This window comes from Megalobrama amblycephala, linkage group LG11 (genome assembly GCF_018812025.1).
Source record: "Megalobrama amblycephala isolate DHTTF-2021 linkage group LG11, ASM1881202v1, whole genome shotgun sequence".
NCBI classification, from domain to species: Eukaryota; Metazoa; Chordata; class Actinopteri; order Cypriniformes; family Xenocyprididae; genus Megalobrama; species Megalobrama amblycephala.
The window spans coordinates 22,240,316-22,257,526 of NC_063054.1; the positions used below are offsets into that span (position 1 = coordinate 22,240,316).

The following is a 17,211-nucleotide window of genomic DNA, read 5'->3' on the forward strand; positions in this document are numbered from 1 at the left end:
TTGCCAGGCAAAGGGAAAAACCTGTGCCGGATCCAGCCTTGTCTCCACACCCCTTGCTCTTTCTCCTCATCCTCCTCTTACACATACTCTTCCTCCTCTACTTTTCAGATTGTTTCCATCTATTGTTGGTATCATCATTCAGCACCTGTGTCACCTGTGCACTCTGAACTGACCTATATTTTATACAGTTGATTTGATCACATCATTAGAAATAAGTGTGAATAATTTTGAGTCATTGTGTTTAAAGGATGACAACTGTGTTGTAGTTGTGTTTAACTTTTGCCACATGTATTTACCATTTTGCAACACAGTGCAAAATGTGTTTTAGTAAGTAAGAATGTGTTTAGAGTTTTGCAAAAAGAGTGGATGAGATTAGCAAACAGTGTCTTAACTACCTGAACTTGTTTAAGGTTTTGCCTACAAAGTGACTGATTCGACAAATGGGTTTAGGCCACTGAGCATTGGGTTCAGAGAATGGGGTTTAGTATTTTAGCAATTGTGAAATACTGTAATCTCACATCTTAGGATAAGTTATCAACTGGAAATATCCAGAATTAGATAAATCAAAATGTGCCCATGGAAACGGAGCTAGTGAAACAAACACACCAATGACACTAATAATTTTTAGTTTCTATTTATTGAAATTCTGAAGGCGCGTTAACCATAACAATAATTTAGCAGACGCAGGGATACACAGAGCAGAACACTATCCAAGTATCAACAAGCTACACTTCTTGTATTTCGGCCACACCACAAGGTGTTACTGTGGCCTCAACACTTCACCCTCACCTACTCTGAGCTCGATTACTATGTCTGAGGTAAACCACGCCCTCCTCATTACCCTACAGACAAAGAAATGTAAAAATACATAAATGTAAAAATAAAGAAATGTAGAAATGAATAAATGTGAAAATGAACAAATATGGAAAAAAAATAAATACATAAATGTGGAAATAAATAAATAATCTAAATGAATAAATGTATAAATAAATAAAATAAAAAATAAATAAATGTGGAAAAAATATATACAAGGAAATAAATGTATAAATAATTTTTATTTATTTATTTATTTATTTTTTTTGCTTTTCTATTTCTATTTATTTATATATTTATTTATTTATTTTTGGGTTTTTTTTGCATTTCTTTGTATATTTATTTATGTATTTATTTATTTTTTAATTTTGGCAGACTGTTGTATTATTCATTATACTCTGTTTTGTTATGAGAACATGCAATGTGTAATTGTTGTGTAAAAGCCTGAGTGAAGCTACGTGCACAAGAAAACAGAAGAAGAGCAAATGATCAGTAGCTCTTGTGTATCTCATTTGCAGCAGTCATTTTGCACATGAAACCACAAACACCTTCACATACACTCAGTTGCTTCCTTAAAACACATCTATTACAGTTTTTTTATAGACGCTAGGACACATTTCTCAATACTTAGGTCACTTTTGCAAAACTCTTCACACAGTTCTCCTAACCAACTTTCAGCTTGGCAAAGCAGTTCATTTCACATTCAAAATGCACTACAACTACCAAAACACTTTATTCAGGTCTCAAATCAACTCATCCTTCCAGAACACTAGCAAAGGTTGACAGCCGACAAACACACTTTGTCACCCACAAAACAATTACCTAAAAAACACTAACAACACGTAGCATTATACAATGTTTTCTTGTGAAAAACAAGGACACATCTCTGTTTATAATTCACTTCAATATATGTTACTGGAATGAATCAGACATGATGCAGAATTCGTCAATATTTTATGTAGTTTATTTATTTTTATTCTTTTTGCACCTTTTGTAATGAAATTGTAAGAGTAACACCTGTGTAGATGTTCATCTACAATGAGTATCAGCTGTGGCTGGTCCAATTGTTTTTATAGCATTTAATTTTAAGATTTAAATATATATTTCATTAAAATATTACTGTCGGAATGTAGCAAATTGCTGTCTTATTCAGTTTTGTATTATGTTATTGTTTTGAACATAAGTTTAACAGTTTTGAAAACAGTATGTAAGCATGTGCAAATTGGCCTGTACGTACAAAGAGTTTTGGCAGTTGTTGTGTCTGAGTGAGAAAAGAATTCATGAAATTTGAGAGATGTAGTCATTGAATGCATTTTGTGCCAAAGCAATGATAATTGATCCTCAGTTTAGCCCACATAGACTTCTGTTGTGCTCACTGTGTGAAGAGTTTTGCAAAAGTGACCTAAGTATTGAGAAATGTGTCCTAGCGTCTGTAAAAAACTGTAAACAAACTCATAAGGAATTATTGCACACTCATCTGTACTCCTATAGTTTACACCAGAAAAGCCTATTGATTATTCTTTCATCCCGTTTCTATATGTAGACAAGCTTTGTGTAAATATAGAAAGTGCTATTTGAACAAAAAGTCTTTGGCATATGAGGAGAATCATACATTTGATAATGTAACCACAATAAATCAAGATTTAAAGTGTCCATTTGTCTCTATTTGTCAAAACAAGTATATTTTTATGTACAACAAAACCAACTTCATAGTTTGATAAAAACACACACAAAAGTCTTTTAACAGCAGGTTTTCTCTATTAAAATTGACATGACTGATTATGATTGATTTTTTAATTTGCCAGTAAGCGGGCCATTATATCAGTTTTAGTAGTGGTTTTGCTTCAAACATTTACCAGACATGTTGCACAAAATATACAAGGATGTTTCAATACATAACTCAAAAATGCTCATTAGATTCATTATATTCTACAGATACAGACAAGAATTTTTCATGTTTGAATGGTTGCTACTTTTAATCAGGTGACTACATGTATATCCTCAAAATGTAGTAAAGATTAAAATAAAAAAAATTAAAAAAAAAGTTTGAGGAGTGGGAGGTGGGTTGGTTTCAATACTGTCATTTTTGGCCTCGGATATAGACTGCAACTTTATTACCACTTTCAAGGCCCAGAAAGATGGTAAAGACATAGTTAAAATAGTTAATGTGACTACAGTGGTTCAACCTTAATTTTGTGAAGAGACGAGAATACTTTTTGTGCGTAAAAAAAAAAAAAAAACTTTATTAAACTTTATTCAACTATTTCGAAGAACCACCGTAGTCACATGAAGGTCTTACGGGTTTGGAACGACATGAGGGTGAGTAATTAATGACAGAAACTTTATTTTGACGCTCCCCAATGGACATTTTAAGGATTATAAGTATCTTTGCAAGTACGTCAGCTTATTTTACTACCCCAAACCCTAACAGTCTACTAATACTCTAATGAGAGTTAGATGACATGTAGTTTCAAATTAATGAGAGTTAGTTGACATGTTTGCAAAGTTTCTAGTAAGCAGAATGTCTAAAGTGGACTATCAAAATAAAGTGTAAGTGCATTTAAATTAAAAGCTCTATCCCAACCCATCAACTGCAAACTATTTTGTATTTATGCCATTAAGATTCAAAACATTTAAATTCTTGTTAGAGATAGCCTATGTGTACTGCAGTTTACAAGTCTTTTTTGTTTAAAATGATTTCACTCAGCCAGCAACCATTTCTTGTTGTTTATAATCTAAAGCTTTACAAAAACATGCCTATTGTATGAACAAAGACAACCCACTTAAACACCCACTTTGATTTTACTTAAAAAAACATCTGAACTCACCAGTACTGAAATGAAGCAGGAAGGAAGCAGCAGGAAGCAGGAATATAAACGGCCCCTCATGACTGGTTCTTTCTCACTGATACTCAATTATATTTTATATGCCAGTGGAGTTTCCTGTTAGCTGTTACTCTTCAGAAACTTCCTGTTAAATTTTTTGCATAATATTTTTTCCAGCATGCCTTGAAACAACAATTACATAGAAATCCATGGAGTACTGCTACATATATGTAGAATAGTAAAATGGATCATTTAGATCAAAAGGACCCCTCTCATTCTTATGGACACTTTTTTAACATTCAATAATTTGGCACTCACATCAACAAGACCTCAGTTTGGTAATCTGGTCATTTGTATAGTGAAATTTATAGGATTGACCATGAAAGCAAGAAAAAGAACTTTGTATACAACCAGGATATTTTCAGAAACAGCATGTTTATCAAAGTTTCCACTGGATTTCACTTATCAGCTGTGACAAGCAGGGCGGGGCGAGAGCCGTGAGAGAACGGTGTGAGGCCAGTGCCGTGATTGCAAAGGAGCATCACCTGCGCACTGCACCGGTCTCGTATCTCTCACGGAGGAGCTTTATGTTATATTTTATTATGTTTGTGTGTGCGGCAGTCGTCCATGAGGGACTGCCGCCATTTTACTTTCGTTTTCTTGTTTGTTCGTTTATTTTATACATTAAACTTACATTAGACCAGTGTTTACAGCCTGGTTCCTGATTTTAAATGTGTATTATTTTATTCTGTTTTTATCACTGATGATCACCACAAACCTTTTAAACCCACGAATGTAGGAAACTTGTGACTTCTTGTGACATTCTGGGTGGCTGAGTCAGCTGAAAATCTAGATTGCTCAGTGTGTATGGAATAACTGATGAATCCAGTAACTTACAATACCATTTATACAGCTATTGCATAAGCTGTATAAATAACTACTCAGACTGAGAAAAGGCTCAGAAGAAGGCATGTGGTGTTCATCTGCAGACCTGCCCTTAAGGAGAGAATGGCTTAGCAACTGACAACAGACACATACATTCATCAGTCGTAGTACTGTTCTTGTCTTTGCTTTGATTTTACACCTCTGTGAAGCATCATAACAAAGTAATGTAAATGCATTAATATGGTACTAAATACATCACTCAGTATTATATAACAGGGGTTCCTGCTTCATCCCTCTACTCAGCATATAGGGACTTTCCAGGAAGAAGCCCTTTGAAGACAGGTTTTTCTCTGATCAGTGTTGGAAAGGTCTATGTAGATGTAGTCAATAGATTGCAGAAAGTGTTGACATTTCTCAGAAGTGAAAGTATGCAGATGGAATGAAGAAGTTTTCATTTCCAGGAACAAATGTTTGTCATATTTTATGCTACAATAAGAAATGCATACTCTCAGAGAGGAGCCCAGTTTGTACACTCCACTTTTTCATTGACATGGCAGACGCTAGTATACATCAGGAAAAGACCAGACCAGCTGTCCAATCTGTCAAGATCTACTGAAAAATCCAGTGACTTGTAACTGTGGAGAGAGTTTCTGTTCAGCGTGTGTTCACGACAAACGGAAGCAGGACAGTCAAAAGAGCTGCCCTCAGTGTGGAGAGATGTTCACTCCAAAGCCTGTTCCACGCAGATGCGTCAAGGTCGATGAAATGTTGAAAAAACTGGAACTGTCTTCTTCAACCCTTCCTCTGGATCCAAGTTATGCTGGACCCGGAGACGTACCGTGTGATGAATGCACTGGAAGGAAACACAGAGCCGCCAAGTCTTGTCTAATGTGTATGGCGTCCTTCTGTGAGAGTCACCTAATACCTCACACCACAAAGCCCTATCTGAAGAAACACAAGCTGATCGAAGCCTCCTCAGACCTGCAGGAAAACATCTGCTCCCAACACGAAAAAATCAATATAATCTACTGTCGCACAGACCAGAAAAGTATTTGTGCTTTGTGTGCATTGAATGAACACAAAGGACATGATACAGTTGAAGCTGAAATAGAACAGATGGAGAAACAGGTCAGAACTTGTTATATACTTGACTTTTGATGATGTTTACATCAGTTCTCTGAGGTACAGTGGTTGTAAAATGCTAATGTAAAAACCTAATACTTTTCCTTGACAAGCTTCATATTTTTTTCAACCACAAAGACTGAGATTGCAGACAGGCAAGTTGAAGTGCAGCAGAGAATCAAGGACAAACAGGAAGAACTGGATGAGCTGAAAAAGGCTTTTGATACACTAAAGGTAAGAGCAACCACTGCATAAGCAAACATGAGTATCAACATGCAATAGAGATAAACACACATTAGAAATTAATCTGTACAGTTTAATGAACGTTTTGGTCTGTTGATGAATTACCAGCAAGAAATCTCACTAAGAAATTAGCAATAAACTAAAAGAGATAAGTGCAACATAGTATAGCTTTTACATGTTATAGAATTGACGCTTTACTGTACCATATTATAATATAATAATAATTATAATTGTATGTTATTGAATAAACTTGAATGTAACAGTTTTTCATTATAGCTTAAAAAGGGATAGTTCACCCAAAAATGAAAATTTGATGTTTATCTGCTTACCCCCAGAGCATCCAAGATGTAGGTGTCTTTGTTTCTTCAGTAGAACACAAATTATGATTTTTAACTCCAACCGCTGCCGTCTGTCAGTGGTATAATGCAAGTCAGCGGGAACTTGGACTATAAGAGTAAATAAAACACGACAGACAAATCATCACTCGATTCGTGAGGTCTGATCGCGCTCTGACAATGGCAGTGATGTCTCGCGCATATACTTCAATGAGTGCTATAGACATCACTTCCGTTGTCAGAGCGCGATCAGACCTCATGAATCGAGTGATGAATGCAGTTGGACATAGTGGTGTATTAGAGGTAAAAAATTATATAAATGCTGTTCGGTTTCTCGCACAAACCGATCATTTCGTGTCTTAAGACATCAATGTGTGGTCACAGGCCGCAGGGTTTAATTTAGATTTGTCTGTCGTGTTTTATTTACTCTCATAGTCCAAGTTCCCGCTGACTTGCATTATACCACTGACAGACGGCAGCGGTTGGAGTTAAAAATCATAATTTGTGTTCTACTGAAGAACCAAAGACACCTACATCTTGGATGCTCTGGGGGTAAGCAGATAAACATCAAATTTTCATTTTTGGGTGAACTATCCCTTTAAAGAGAATATAGAGAACCACAAAAATCAACTGCTATTTTGAATGGATGTAACTAAAGACTCTGAATGAGGGCAATAGGAATAGATGCTAGCTCACTCTGCCTTCTAACAGTGCTCTGCACAGGCTGCTTTAGAAGAAAACGAAAAGATCTTCACTCAGCTGATCCACACCATTGAGAAAACAAGCTCTGAGGTAGCAGAGCTGATCAGAGCTCAAGAGAAGCTGGAATATAGTCGTGTTGCAGGACTTCATGAGCAGCTGGAGCAGGAGATTGCTGAGCTCCACAGGAGAGATGCTGAGCTACAGAAGCTTTTAAACACAGATAATACTGTTTATTTCCTAAAGGTAATTGTTAATTCTTGCTATACATACTAATGTTTAACGACTTAACTCTCTGGTCACACTCATACTCTTCCCGGTCACCAGCTTTAAGGCTATAGAAAAACACAAGACGTGTCACTCGTATTGTTTTGAATGGGAGAAAGTGCAATGCGCAATAGGGGAGAGTGGGGTAAGATGAGCCATTTTTTTACTTATGTGGTCCTCAAGATAAGGGAAAATGAGGCAGAAGTAAATATGAATTTTAAATAAAAATATGGCTTCTTATAAAAAAGTGTTCCTCTGGCTCAATTTACCCCAGGCTAGGGGTAAGTTGATCCGAGTCAGTAGGTGGGTGTAAACTGACCATCTAACTGAATCTGAATCAAACCCATGTGAATTGTAAAGATAATCTACCTATTTTAAAAACGAATTTAATAATCAAATTTCCTTTTAAAAATATTCTTTGTAAAAATATTTTACAGACATTTCTTTTTTAAAAGCTAAATTAAACAACATAAACCCAACCAAATGAAGTTGAAATTTCAGTATCTTTAATTGTTTGCATTTCTGAAACAATATGTTGAACATCAAAGTTGTAACCTTCCCATTAACAGACTAAACAGAGTGTTTGTTGAAACTAAATAAGAATGAATAAATGTCACTGAAACTAATAAACATTTTAGTCAAAAGGTTCTTGACATGGTAGTTTTTCTGCAATGTTGACCATGTTACGCCATTAGAGACTACAGGTGGAAAGATATATATGATCCTCTGGTTCGTATCAGAGAAGGATTTGGTGTACTTGTATCAAATAAACTCAAAAATAAAGACAAACTAAACCAGTTGCATAATATTACATTGAAATGACACCAGTTTATACTTCAGATTTAACTTAAATTCAATGCCTTATCGTGGGGTAAGTTAAAACGCTGGCTCAATCTGCCCCACAGCATTTGGCTCACTTTGCCCCATAGCTGCCATTTTAGGAAAAGCTAGCTAGCAATTCAGAATATTATTTAACTAAATGACTTGCATGATTTTATACATTGCTAAATCACAATATGCATCATAAATAGTTTTAGACCTGGGTAAATTTGCTTTGATGAAATAGCCATTACATCTGTTATGTTAAAATTTTAATTTGAGAAGCCAAAAACAGTTTTTAAAGTAAGTAAGTGACTTCCACTCCTCCCATATGCTTCTCCTTTTCACAGTCTGGCAGAAATGACAGGTGGTTATAAAATATATGGTCATATGACAATAAAATGGTACGGTTGCCAAGATACAGGGGGTGGGTCAACTTACCCGCTGGTTCATCTTACCCCACTCTCCCCTATGGCGTAAGAGCCAATTATGTAGATTGATAAAGTCATCATTGCATTGGCCGTAAGAAGCTCCAGTTCCTATAGAAACAATCAGATGTGCACTTAGGACTGATCATTAGCTTAATCCAGACTGAAAAATACAGCTTTCCCTTTCAGTCGGTCACGTTTGACGTACGTCAGTAGTCTACGAATTGGGATATCGCTAGAGAGCCCTATCAGCTTCGAGAGAACTAAAACAAGCCAATGGAGATTGGCGTGCAATATTTGCATAATGCGCACCTCCCCTATCAGGTGGATATAAATAGGGTAGCAGATGCAATCGCACTCTGTCTTTCACTTCGGAGCCTACCTGTTGGTGTCCCGCAGCTTGACTGAACTTCGAGCCTCTTGAGAAGAGTTTGGCGCTTGTGTTGGTGTGACGACGCTGCAGCGAGGTCGCGAGTTGGAGTGAGCCGGGTGGAAACATCCGCTGTTACACAGCATTCCACTGTAATTCCACTTTGTTGGTCTGCGATTTGGGCCGGTTCCTCCCATGTTTTTATTAAACACTTGTGACACTCCCTGCGTGTCTCGACACAAAGGAGCTGAAATTTCCCCTTCTAAAAGAGACTTCACAGACGAACCCTGCATCTTTTTCAAGATGTTACTGGATGTGGTCGTTCCCTGGTCCCTGCTGATGGGCACAATCGCTGCATCACGTGTTTGGGCGTTCAGCACGCTGAAGCGGCTTTTGTAGATGGTTCATGTTCTCATTGTGGGAACATGACTATCGCAGTGCTGAGATCGAGACTTTCGTTCCTTGGTTCTCAGGGAGCGGCGGTCCCCTCCCCTATGCCCCGTGCGGCCGTTTTTTCCGGCCCAGGTTGGAATGACGGTTCGTCGGCGTATAGGCAGGGTGATTTGAGGGTTACGGTTAGGGCTTCCCCGCCGAGCGCTGCTCCGCGGGCCCCTGCCGCCTCTTCAGCACTGCAGCCCGTGGTGTTACCAATTGACCGCACCGTTCCCTCTATGGAGCGTCCGGTGCTGTCCTTTGGTGCGCCTGCGGAAGACCAGATGTTGATCACGGTATCGGAAGGTGAGCAAGAGTCCTCGGGAGATGAAGACTCGGCCGCGCTACCGCCCTCCGGGGCCACAGCGTTTGCCGAGCCGGATCCCGAGTTGACTGCTGTGCTTTCCCGGGTGGCCAAGAAGGTCGGGCTCATGTGCTCAATCCTCCACCTTGGTACCTCAGGGCGGGCCGCGCTGGTCCCCAGCGTCCCGCTCCGATGCCATTTTTCCCGGAAGTGCACGATGAGGTGACCAAGTCTTGGCGGACGCCGTATAGCGTTCGTTTGAGGCCTCCATCCGCCAAACAGCAGGAAGCCGGCAGCGGACGGAGCGCCCAGCCCGCTCAGGCCAAGCCAGGTGGCAAGAGATCGAGGAAGTCGCGATCCTGAGACGGGCGACCTGGAGGGGAAGGTTTCAGCTCTTCGGGAGAGGAGTCCATCACCTCTTCCACCCCGGGGGGAATCTCTATGTGTCTGTCCCGCCGCTGGCTCTTCGGAGCCCAGCGGTACCCACCTTCTCACAGAAAGAGCTGTTTCCCAAACCTCCAGGTCACAAGAGGGTGCGGTTGCCTGGGCCCGAGGTTCTGCCTCGTCGCCCGTAGCCCCTCTCTTTTTTCGCCAGTGGGGGGCAGTGTGATGGTCGAGGCTGCTCCTCGTGTGCCGTCTCCCATCTGCACTGTCACCCCACAGAGTCTGACTCCACTTCGGGCCGCTGTGCCGTCCGAGTCGGGTCCCAGCACTCTGCTTCACTGCCCCACCCCCGGTGCGTCTGTGGTACCTTTGGTCCCACTGGCTCGGTGTCTGGAAGCCTGGTTAACGCTCCCCAGCCCATCCTGCTGGCTCATTCGTACTATCAGACTCGGCTATGCGATTCAGTTCGCCCGGCGTCACCCGTTCTTCAGGGGTGTCCACTTCACTCAGGTGTCGTTGGACAGTGCTCCTGTTCTCCGGGAGGAGATTGCTGTCCTCCTGGCAAAGGATGCAATCGAGCCGGTCCCTCCAGCCGATATGAGGTCAGGGTTTTACAGCCCCTACTTCATTGTACTGAAGAAAAGCGGTGGGTTACGGCCAATCCTGGATCTGCGTGTCTTGAATCGGTCCCTGCACAGGCTGCCGTTCAAGTGGTTTGCAGCGATTGACCTGAAGGACGCGTACTTTCATGTTTCGATATTGCCTCGTCACAGACCCTTTCTATGGTTTGCGTTCGAGGGTCGAGCATATCAGTACAAAGTCCTACCCTTCGGGCTGGCCCTGTCGCCCCGCGTCTTTACGAAGGTCGCGGAGGTGGCCATTGTTCCTCTCAAGGAGCAGGACGTTCGCATTCTCAACTATCTCGACGACTGGCTTATTCTGGCCAGCTCGCGGGAGCAGTTGTGCGAACACAGGGACCTGGTGTTAGCTCACCTCAGCCGGTTGGGTCTTCAGGTCAACTGGGACAATGGGCATGCAGTCTCGGGTCTGTGGACGGGACCGTAGCTGCATTGGCATATCAATTGCCTAGAGTTGCTCACGGTTCATCTTGCACTGGGCCGCTTCAAGGAGCTGCTGTCAGGCAAGCACGTTCTCGTTCGTTCAGACAGTATTGCGACCGTTGCGTACATCAACCATCAGGGTGGTCTACGCTCCCGTCGCATGTCGCAACTCGCCCGCCATCTCTTGCTCTGGAGTCAGAAGCATCTGAGGTCGCTTCGTGCCATTCATGTCCCAGGTGTGCTCAACCGTGCAGCCGAAGAGCTCTCACGGCAGCCTCCACTTGCGGGCGAGTGGAGACTCCATCCCCAGGCAGTCCAGCTGATTTGGCGGTACTTCGGCGAGGCTCAGATAGACCTGTTCGCCTCCGCGGACACTGCCCACTGCCAGTGGTTCTATTCCCTGACCAGCGGTACGCTCGGCATGGATGCCCTGGCACACAGCTGGCCCCGGGGCCTTCGCAAATATGCGTTTCCCCCAGTGAGCCTTCTTGCATAGCTACTGTGCAAAGTTAGGGAGGACGAGGAGCAGGTGTTGTTAGTGGCTCCGTATTGGCCCACTCGGACCTGGTTCTCGGACCTGACGCTCCTCGTGACAGCCCCTCCCTGGCCCATTCCTCTGAGGAAGGATCTTCTGACTCAGAGACGGGGCACTCTTTGGCATCCGCGTCCCGACCTGTGGAACCTCCATGTATGGTCCCTGGACGGGACGCGGAGGTTCTAAGTGATCTCCCGCAAGCGGTTGCAGACACCATCACCTCTGCTAGAGCTCCATCGACTAGGAACCTCTATGCGTTGAAGTGGAACCTATTCGTTGAATGGTGCTCCTCTCACCGAGAGGACCCCCGATCATGCTCGGTCAGATCCGTGCTTTCCTTCCTGCAAGAGGTCTGGAGCGTAGGCTGTCCCCCTCCACTCTCAAAGTGTATGTTGCCGCTATTGCTGCACATCACGATGCAGTTGATGGAAAATCCTTGGGGAAGCATGATCTGGTCGTCAGGTTCCTGAGGGGGGGCGAGGAGACTAAATCTACCTCGCCCTTCCTCTATACCCTCTTGGGATCTCGCCTTAGTGCTTACATCTCTTCGGCGTCATCCCTTTGAGCCTTTGCAATCAGTTGAGTTAAAAGAACTGTCCCTTAAGACCATCCTCATGGTTGCATTGGCCTTGCTTAAGAGGGTAGGGGACTTGCACGCATTTTCGGTTGACGAATTGTGCCTGGAGTTCGGGCCTGGTGACTCGTTATCTTGAGACCCCGGCCTGGATATGTGCCCAAGGTTCCTACCGCTCCTTTCAGAGATCAGGTAGTGAACCTGCAAGCGCTGCCCTCAGAGGAGGCAGACCCAGCCCTGGCCTTGCTCTGTCCAGTCCGCGCTCTGCGTATCTATGTGGACAGAACACGTGGCTTCAGGACCTCAGATCAGCTCTTCGTCTGTTACGGAGGCCAGCAGAAAGTGAAGGCTGTCTCCAAGCAGAGGATGGCCCACTGGTTAGTGGATGCCATCGCCCTGGCATCTGAAGCCCAGGGCGTGCCTTGCCCGCTTGGGTTGAGAGCCCACTCCACCAGAGGAGTGGCCTCTTCCTGGGAGCTGGCTCATGGCGCCTCGCTGACGGATATCTGTAGAGCTGCGGGCTGGGTGACACCCAACATGTTCGCTAGATTTTATAGCCTACGTGTAGAGCCGGTTTCTTCCCGTGTACTCACTTCCACCAGCCGGTAGACGCGCTGAACCAGCTCTAAGTGTCGGCTTGCGTTGCCACTCCCGCCCCCTGGGCCGGGTACGTGCATTCTTGACTCCAGTCGTGTTCCCCGCTTGGTGAACCCTGTCGAATTCCTCCGCCTCCCCCTTCGGCTCGGACATTGCGGAGTGTCTGATGCCAGGCCAACGTCCGTCTCCGGCATTGATGTTGGCTGGGTTCCATATGCTGTGACCCCTCTGTGACAGCGGTCCCATATGTGTATTCTCCACGGTTAAACTCCCTCCGGTGAGCCCGTGTCTTCCCTTAGCAGAGCCACCTCTGCCGTCACCTGTCAGATGTGTCTCCCCCTTCTTAGGCGGAGCCAACCCAGGGACTTCATATGCGTACTGCCCAACTGGCCAGTCCATATGTGTTTCCCACGTAATTCCTCCCTACGGGCAGGTAGTGGTGTCCGCAGCGTCCCCTTGGGTTCGCTTCCCCAGTGTAGTTAGTTTACTTAGTGGGTATTTCAGAACAGCAGTAAACTTCCCGACATGAGCTCGCCCCCTTCTCCGTCCCCCTGGCACGACGGGCGGCCAGGGCTTACGCTGGGCACTGGAAGGGGTTCGTAACTGTGGCGTTTTATTTGGGATCCCAATTCGTCGGTCACTACTGACGTACGTCGAACGTGACCGACTGAAAGGGAACGTCTCGGTTACGTATGTAACCCTCATTCCCTGAAGGAGGGAACGGAGACGTACGTCCCGTCACCACGGTTTCTGTACCCTCGCTGCAGTGCAGACACCGGTTGTCTCCTCAGCGGAAAACAGAGTGCGATTGCATCTGCTACCCTATTTATATCCACCTGATAGGGGCGGTGCGCATTATGCAAATATCGCACGCCAATCTCCATTGACTTGTAGTTCTCTCGAAGCTGATAGGGCTCTCTAGCGATATCCCAATTCGTCGGTCACTACTGACGTATGTCTCCGTTCCCTCCTTCAGGGAACGAGGGTTACATACGTAACCGAGACGTTTTTTTTTTCATAATGATTCAAGCATTTAGAAACAAAATTTATGAGACAGATTTGGTGATTTCAAATATGAAATTTAATTGAAATTTTGGCAAACAGCTTCAGAGAATTTCAGATAGGAGCTGCACTTATATGCCTGAGAGGAAAAATGGCCGCCGAGTGAAATGACTTGTCTCAAAGACTATAGATAGGCCTCTAGTCTTTGCTTGTCTTAAAGGGACTTTGGTTTAACCCCTTGATTAATGTATTTTTTTTCTACATCGTGACTGATTTGTGGATTCTCTGTATTTTTTTTTTAGTATTTCCTGTGACTTTTTTTTTAACAACGATTTAGCTTTTTATGTGTTCACCATGCCACAAAAGTCACCAGGTTTAGTCATTCCGATGTAGTTACAATTTTCAAAAAATCAAAATGTCAAAAGTGACTGAAGACTGACATGTAAATATATCAGTATGTTTGATATTTTTCTCCACAGCATTTCCAGTCTCTTTCTTCACTGTCTGCATCTGTGAACTCACCCAGTTTACCTGACAATCAACACACTGAACCTGATCTTGTGAGGAAATGTCTTTCTGATCTTAAAGTGGAATTCCAGAAATTTGGCAAGGAGGAATACAACATCATTTCAAATGGTGAGAAAAAAAATATAAATCAAAATAAATTTGTACAAGTGAACCTCTTACATAGATTACCTAATACACCAGTGTATCTGTATGTTTACAGTTGCAAATATTCAGTTGATATTTCCTTTTGAGCCAATAACCAGCAAGAATTTTCTACGTTGTAAGTGACTCATACTGTACACACACTCATGCAAAACAGTGGTTAATTTATTTAAAAATATTACTAATCTGTTCTCTCCAAATTACAAGGTAATGTACACATTTCTGGTTTTGTGTCTGTTTTAATCTTTTTTGTTTTTGTATCAGATTTCCAGAAGTTTACAATGGACACCACCACTGCATACAGTGAACTCCGCATTTCAGAAAACAACAGAGAAGCAAGATGCCGTGAAACAATCCGACCACGTATTCAACATCCAGACAGATTTGATTTCTGGCCCCAGGTACTATGCAAAGAAAGTATATCTGGACGCTGTTACTGGGAAGTTGAATGGGAGAAAGGGATATGGGGGGTCTATATTGCGGTTTCATATAAAGGAGTGGGAAGAAAAGGACAGGATCGTGCACATTGGTTTGGACACAACAGTATGTCCTGGAGTCTGGAATGTTCTCAAACTCCCTGTATCTGGCACAACAACAATAAAACTCAGATCTCAGGCCCTATATCCTCTAAAATAGGTGTATATGTGGACTACAAAGCAGGAACTCTCTCCTTTTATGACATTTCCGACACAATGACTCTCTTACACAGAGTCCAGACCACATTCACTCAGCCCCTCTATCCTGGGTTTTGGTTCAGTATGTCTTCTTCAGTAATGCTGTGTGACCTCTGAGCTGTGCTGCCTTTGCTGTTTATGAAATATTTGTGTAATGTTACTTTTAAGATAGTAAAATATATCACTAAATACAGATTTGTCGCATATAAATGTTCTATGCTGTAAGGAGCTAGAAAATTGAAATGTTTGAAGACATGAAATATACACTTTGCATACTATTATTTACATTTATGTTCTTTTTTTTTTTTACAATTATTTTCTATATATATATATATATATATATATTAAAGAATGAGAGAATGTAAGTGCAATTTAAATGAGAAAATGATAATCAGAAGGTTTTGGTCACTTTCATTATGCTGATGATTTTAATAAAAACAGATTATGATCGTTACAGTTGTGTTACATGATTTATGACCCCTTTTTTTTGTGGAATAGACAGCAAATAAGTTGAATCTTGTGTGAACAAGAATTGTGCTACTCTTGTTGAGCCAGTAGATGGAGACATCTCTCTTGCACTGATCACAGTCAGCAAAATGATATAGTTCAATAAATCAATGAATAAATGTTTAGTTATATTTTAATTAAAATAGTGTGTAATTATATGCTTTTCTTAATGCAACATTCCCATTTTACAATGACCATCACAGTACCTATCATTTCAAAATCACGTTGGATATCATATTCAGAGTTCACAGTTTTTATTCCACCACTCTCATAATGACAACACACAGAACACACATTATATGGACATGTTACTATAATCGTTTAACAACAAAGTGTGTATATGTAAGCGCTTTATTGTAGCCTATATTAAAACTGTAAGTTTCTCTCTGTACAATAATAACGCCCTCACCTCTCTGAACATATCTGATTTATCTCCTAAACCTATTATACACCAATCAACATGGCAGTTGGTGTGAAGGTGAACGCAAAGCACAACAAGCTGCTTTTTGTCTTCATTTGTCGGCAGGTTTTATTTTATATAAACATCCTCATTAAATCCGGCCTAACATGTCTAACTTAATTTATTCATCTCATTTGAAACCTCTTCTGTACAAACATCAAACTCACTGCCTATTTCCTCGATTCACTTGTGCTGCGAAAATTGAACGCTTGCACCTAACACTGTCTGGGCACAGGTATGCAAATTATGTTATGAAGGAGCCATGTTTTTGAATGTCCCCACTGTAAAATGATTGTATAAAAATGATAACATCTTTACATGAATAACCACACATTAACTGATTCTTGAGACAAGGGACAAAACATGTCCTTCTGTTAAAAATAAATTTATTTATTAAAAAAATGAAAATACTTAAAAAAAGTTATTTAAAGGAATTCTGTGTACTCAGGGTATCCATTGCTTATATTGTTTAATAATGTATTATTTTAAATGCTCTATACTTGGAAAATACATGTAATTTTACCTGTCCTGTACTTAGTATGAATTCACAATGTAAAAAAAGTGTTTAAAAATGCAAAGAATTCTAAAATATAAATTTAAATTGAAAGGCTCAGAATTGCAAGATATCAAACTATGTAAAAAGTAAATCTTGAATTATATTTTCCATAAAACCCTGATGTAATGGTCTTCATAGAGAGCAAACATGTCCTTTGGATTCACATAGAATTGAAAACATTTCTGTTGCTGCTCTAAAGAACATTTCTTGTTCTGCTACATAATGCTTACCCTTTCACGAAACCATAACATAAGCTTCTTGTGCTTTTTCAGTGAGCTACGTACTGGAGACCCATTGAGACATACTGTACCATTTAACTCAAATCAGCGTCAACTGGATGTTTTATTTGCATTGTATCCGTGCAGCAAGATGACAATTTCGACCCAAAAGCACATTCTTTTCACGAGTGTTGTCGCGAGTCATGCTCTCGCTGATACAAGAAGAGTAGTTTGAGCGCGCGCATATCTGATCAAGAGCAGCCATTTGTGCTCGCGCATCACTTTGGTGCACTCTCGACGTTTGTCATTAAAATATCGTCATAGAAACGGCCTTAAATAAACTATAAAACAGGGTGAAAATCGTGCCTGAAAGCTCCAATCGATTTTTTATTGGTTAAAATCAATGGAGAATATCTCGTATTTTTCCGTGGG

At 41.7% G+C, this 17,211-nt stretch overlaps 1 protein-coding gene across 1 annotated transcript; it reads left to right on the forward strand.

Annotated features, from left to right (window-relative positions):
- The first annotated feature begins 809 nt into the window (after positions 1–809).
- Positions 810–15,472, forward strand: LOC125278802 (tripartite motif-containing protein 16-like). Its single transcript, XM_048208138.1, has 7 exons — positions 810–818; positions 5,088–5,651; positions 5,784–5,879; positions 6,935–7,168; positions 14,175–14,331; positions 14,423–14,482; positions 14,629–15,472. The coding sequence occupies exons 1-7, from the start codon at positions 810–812 to the stop codon at positions 15,153–15,155; spliced, it is 1,647 nt and encodes a 548-aa protein (XP_048064095.1). The 3' UTR covers positions 15,156–15,472.
- The last annotated feature ends 1,739 nt before the right edge of the window (positions 15,473–17,211 follow it).

Coding starts and splice junctions, on each gene's coding strand:
- LOC125278802 (XM_048208138.1), top strand. Junction 5,880..6,934: donor AGGCTTTTGATACACTAAAG/GTAAGAGCAACC, acceptor GCCTTCTAACAG/TGCTCTGCACAGGCTGCTTT. Junction 14,332..14,422: donor ATACAACATCATTTCAAATG/GTGAGAAAAAAA, acceptor GTATGTTTACAG/TTGCAAATATTCAGTTGATA.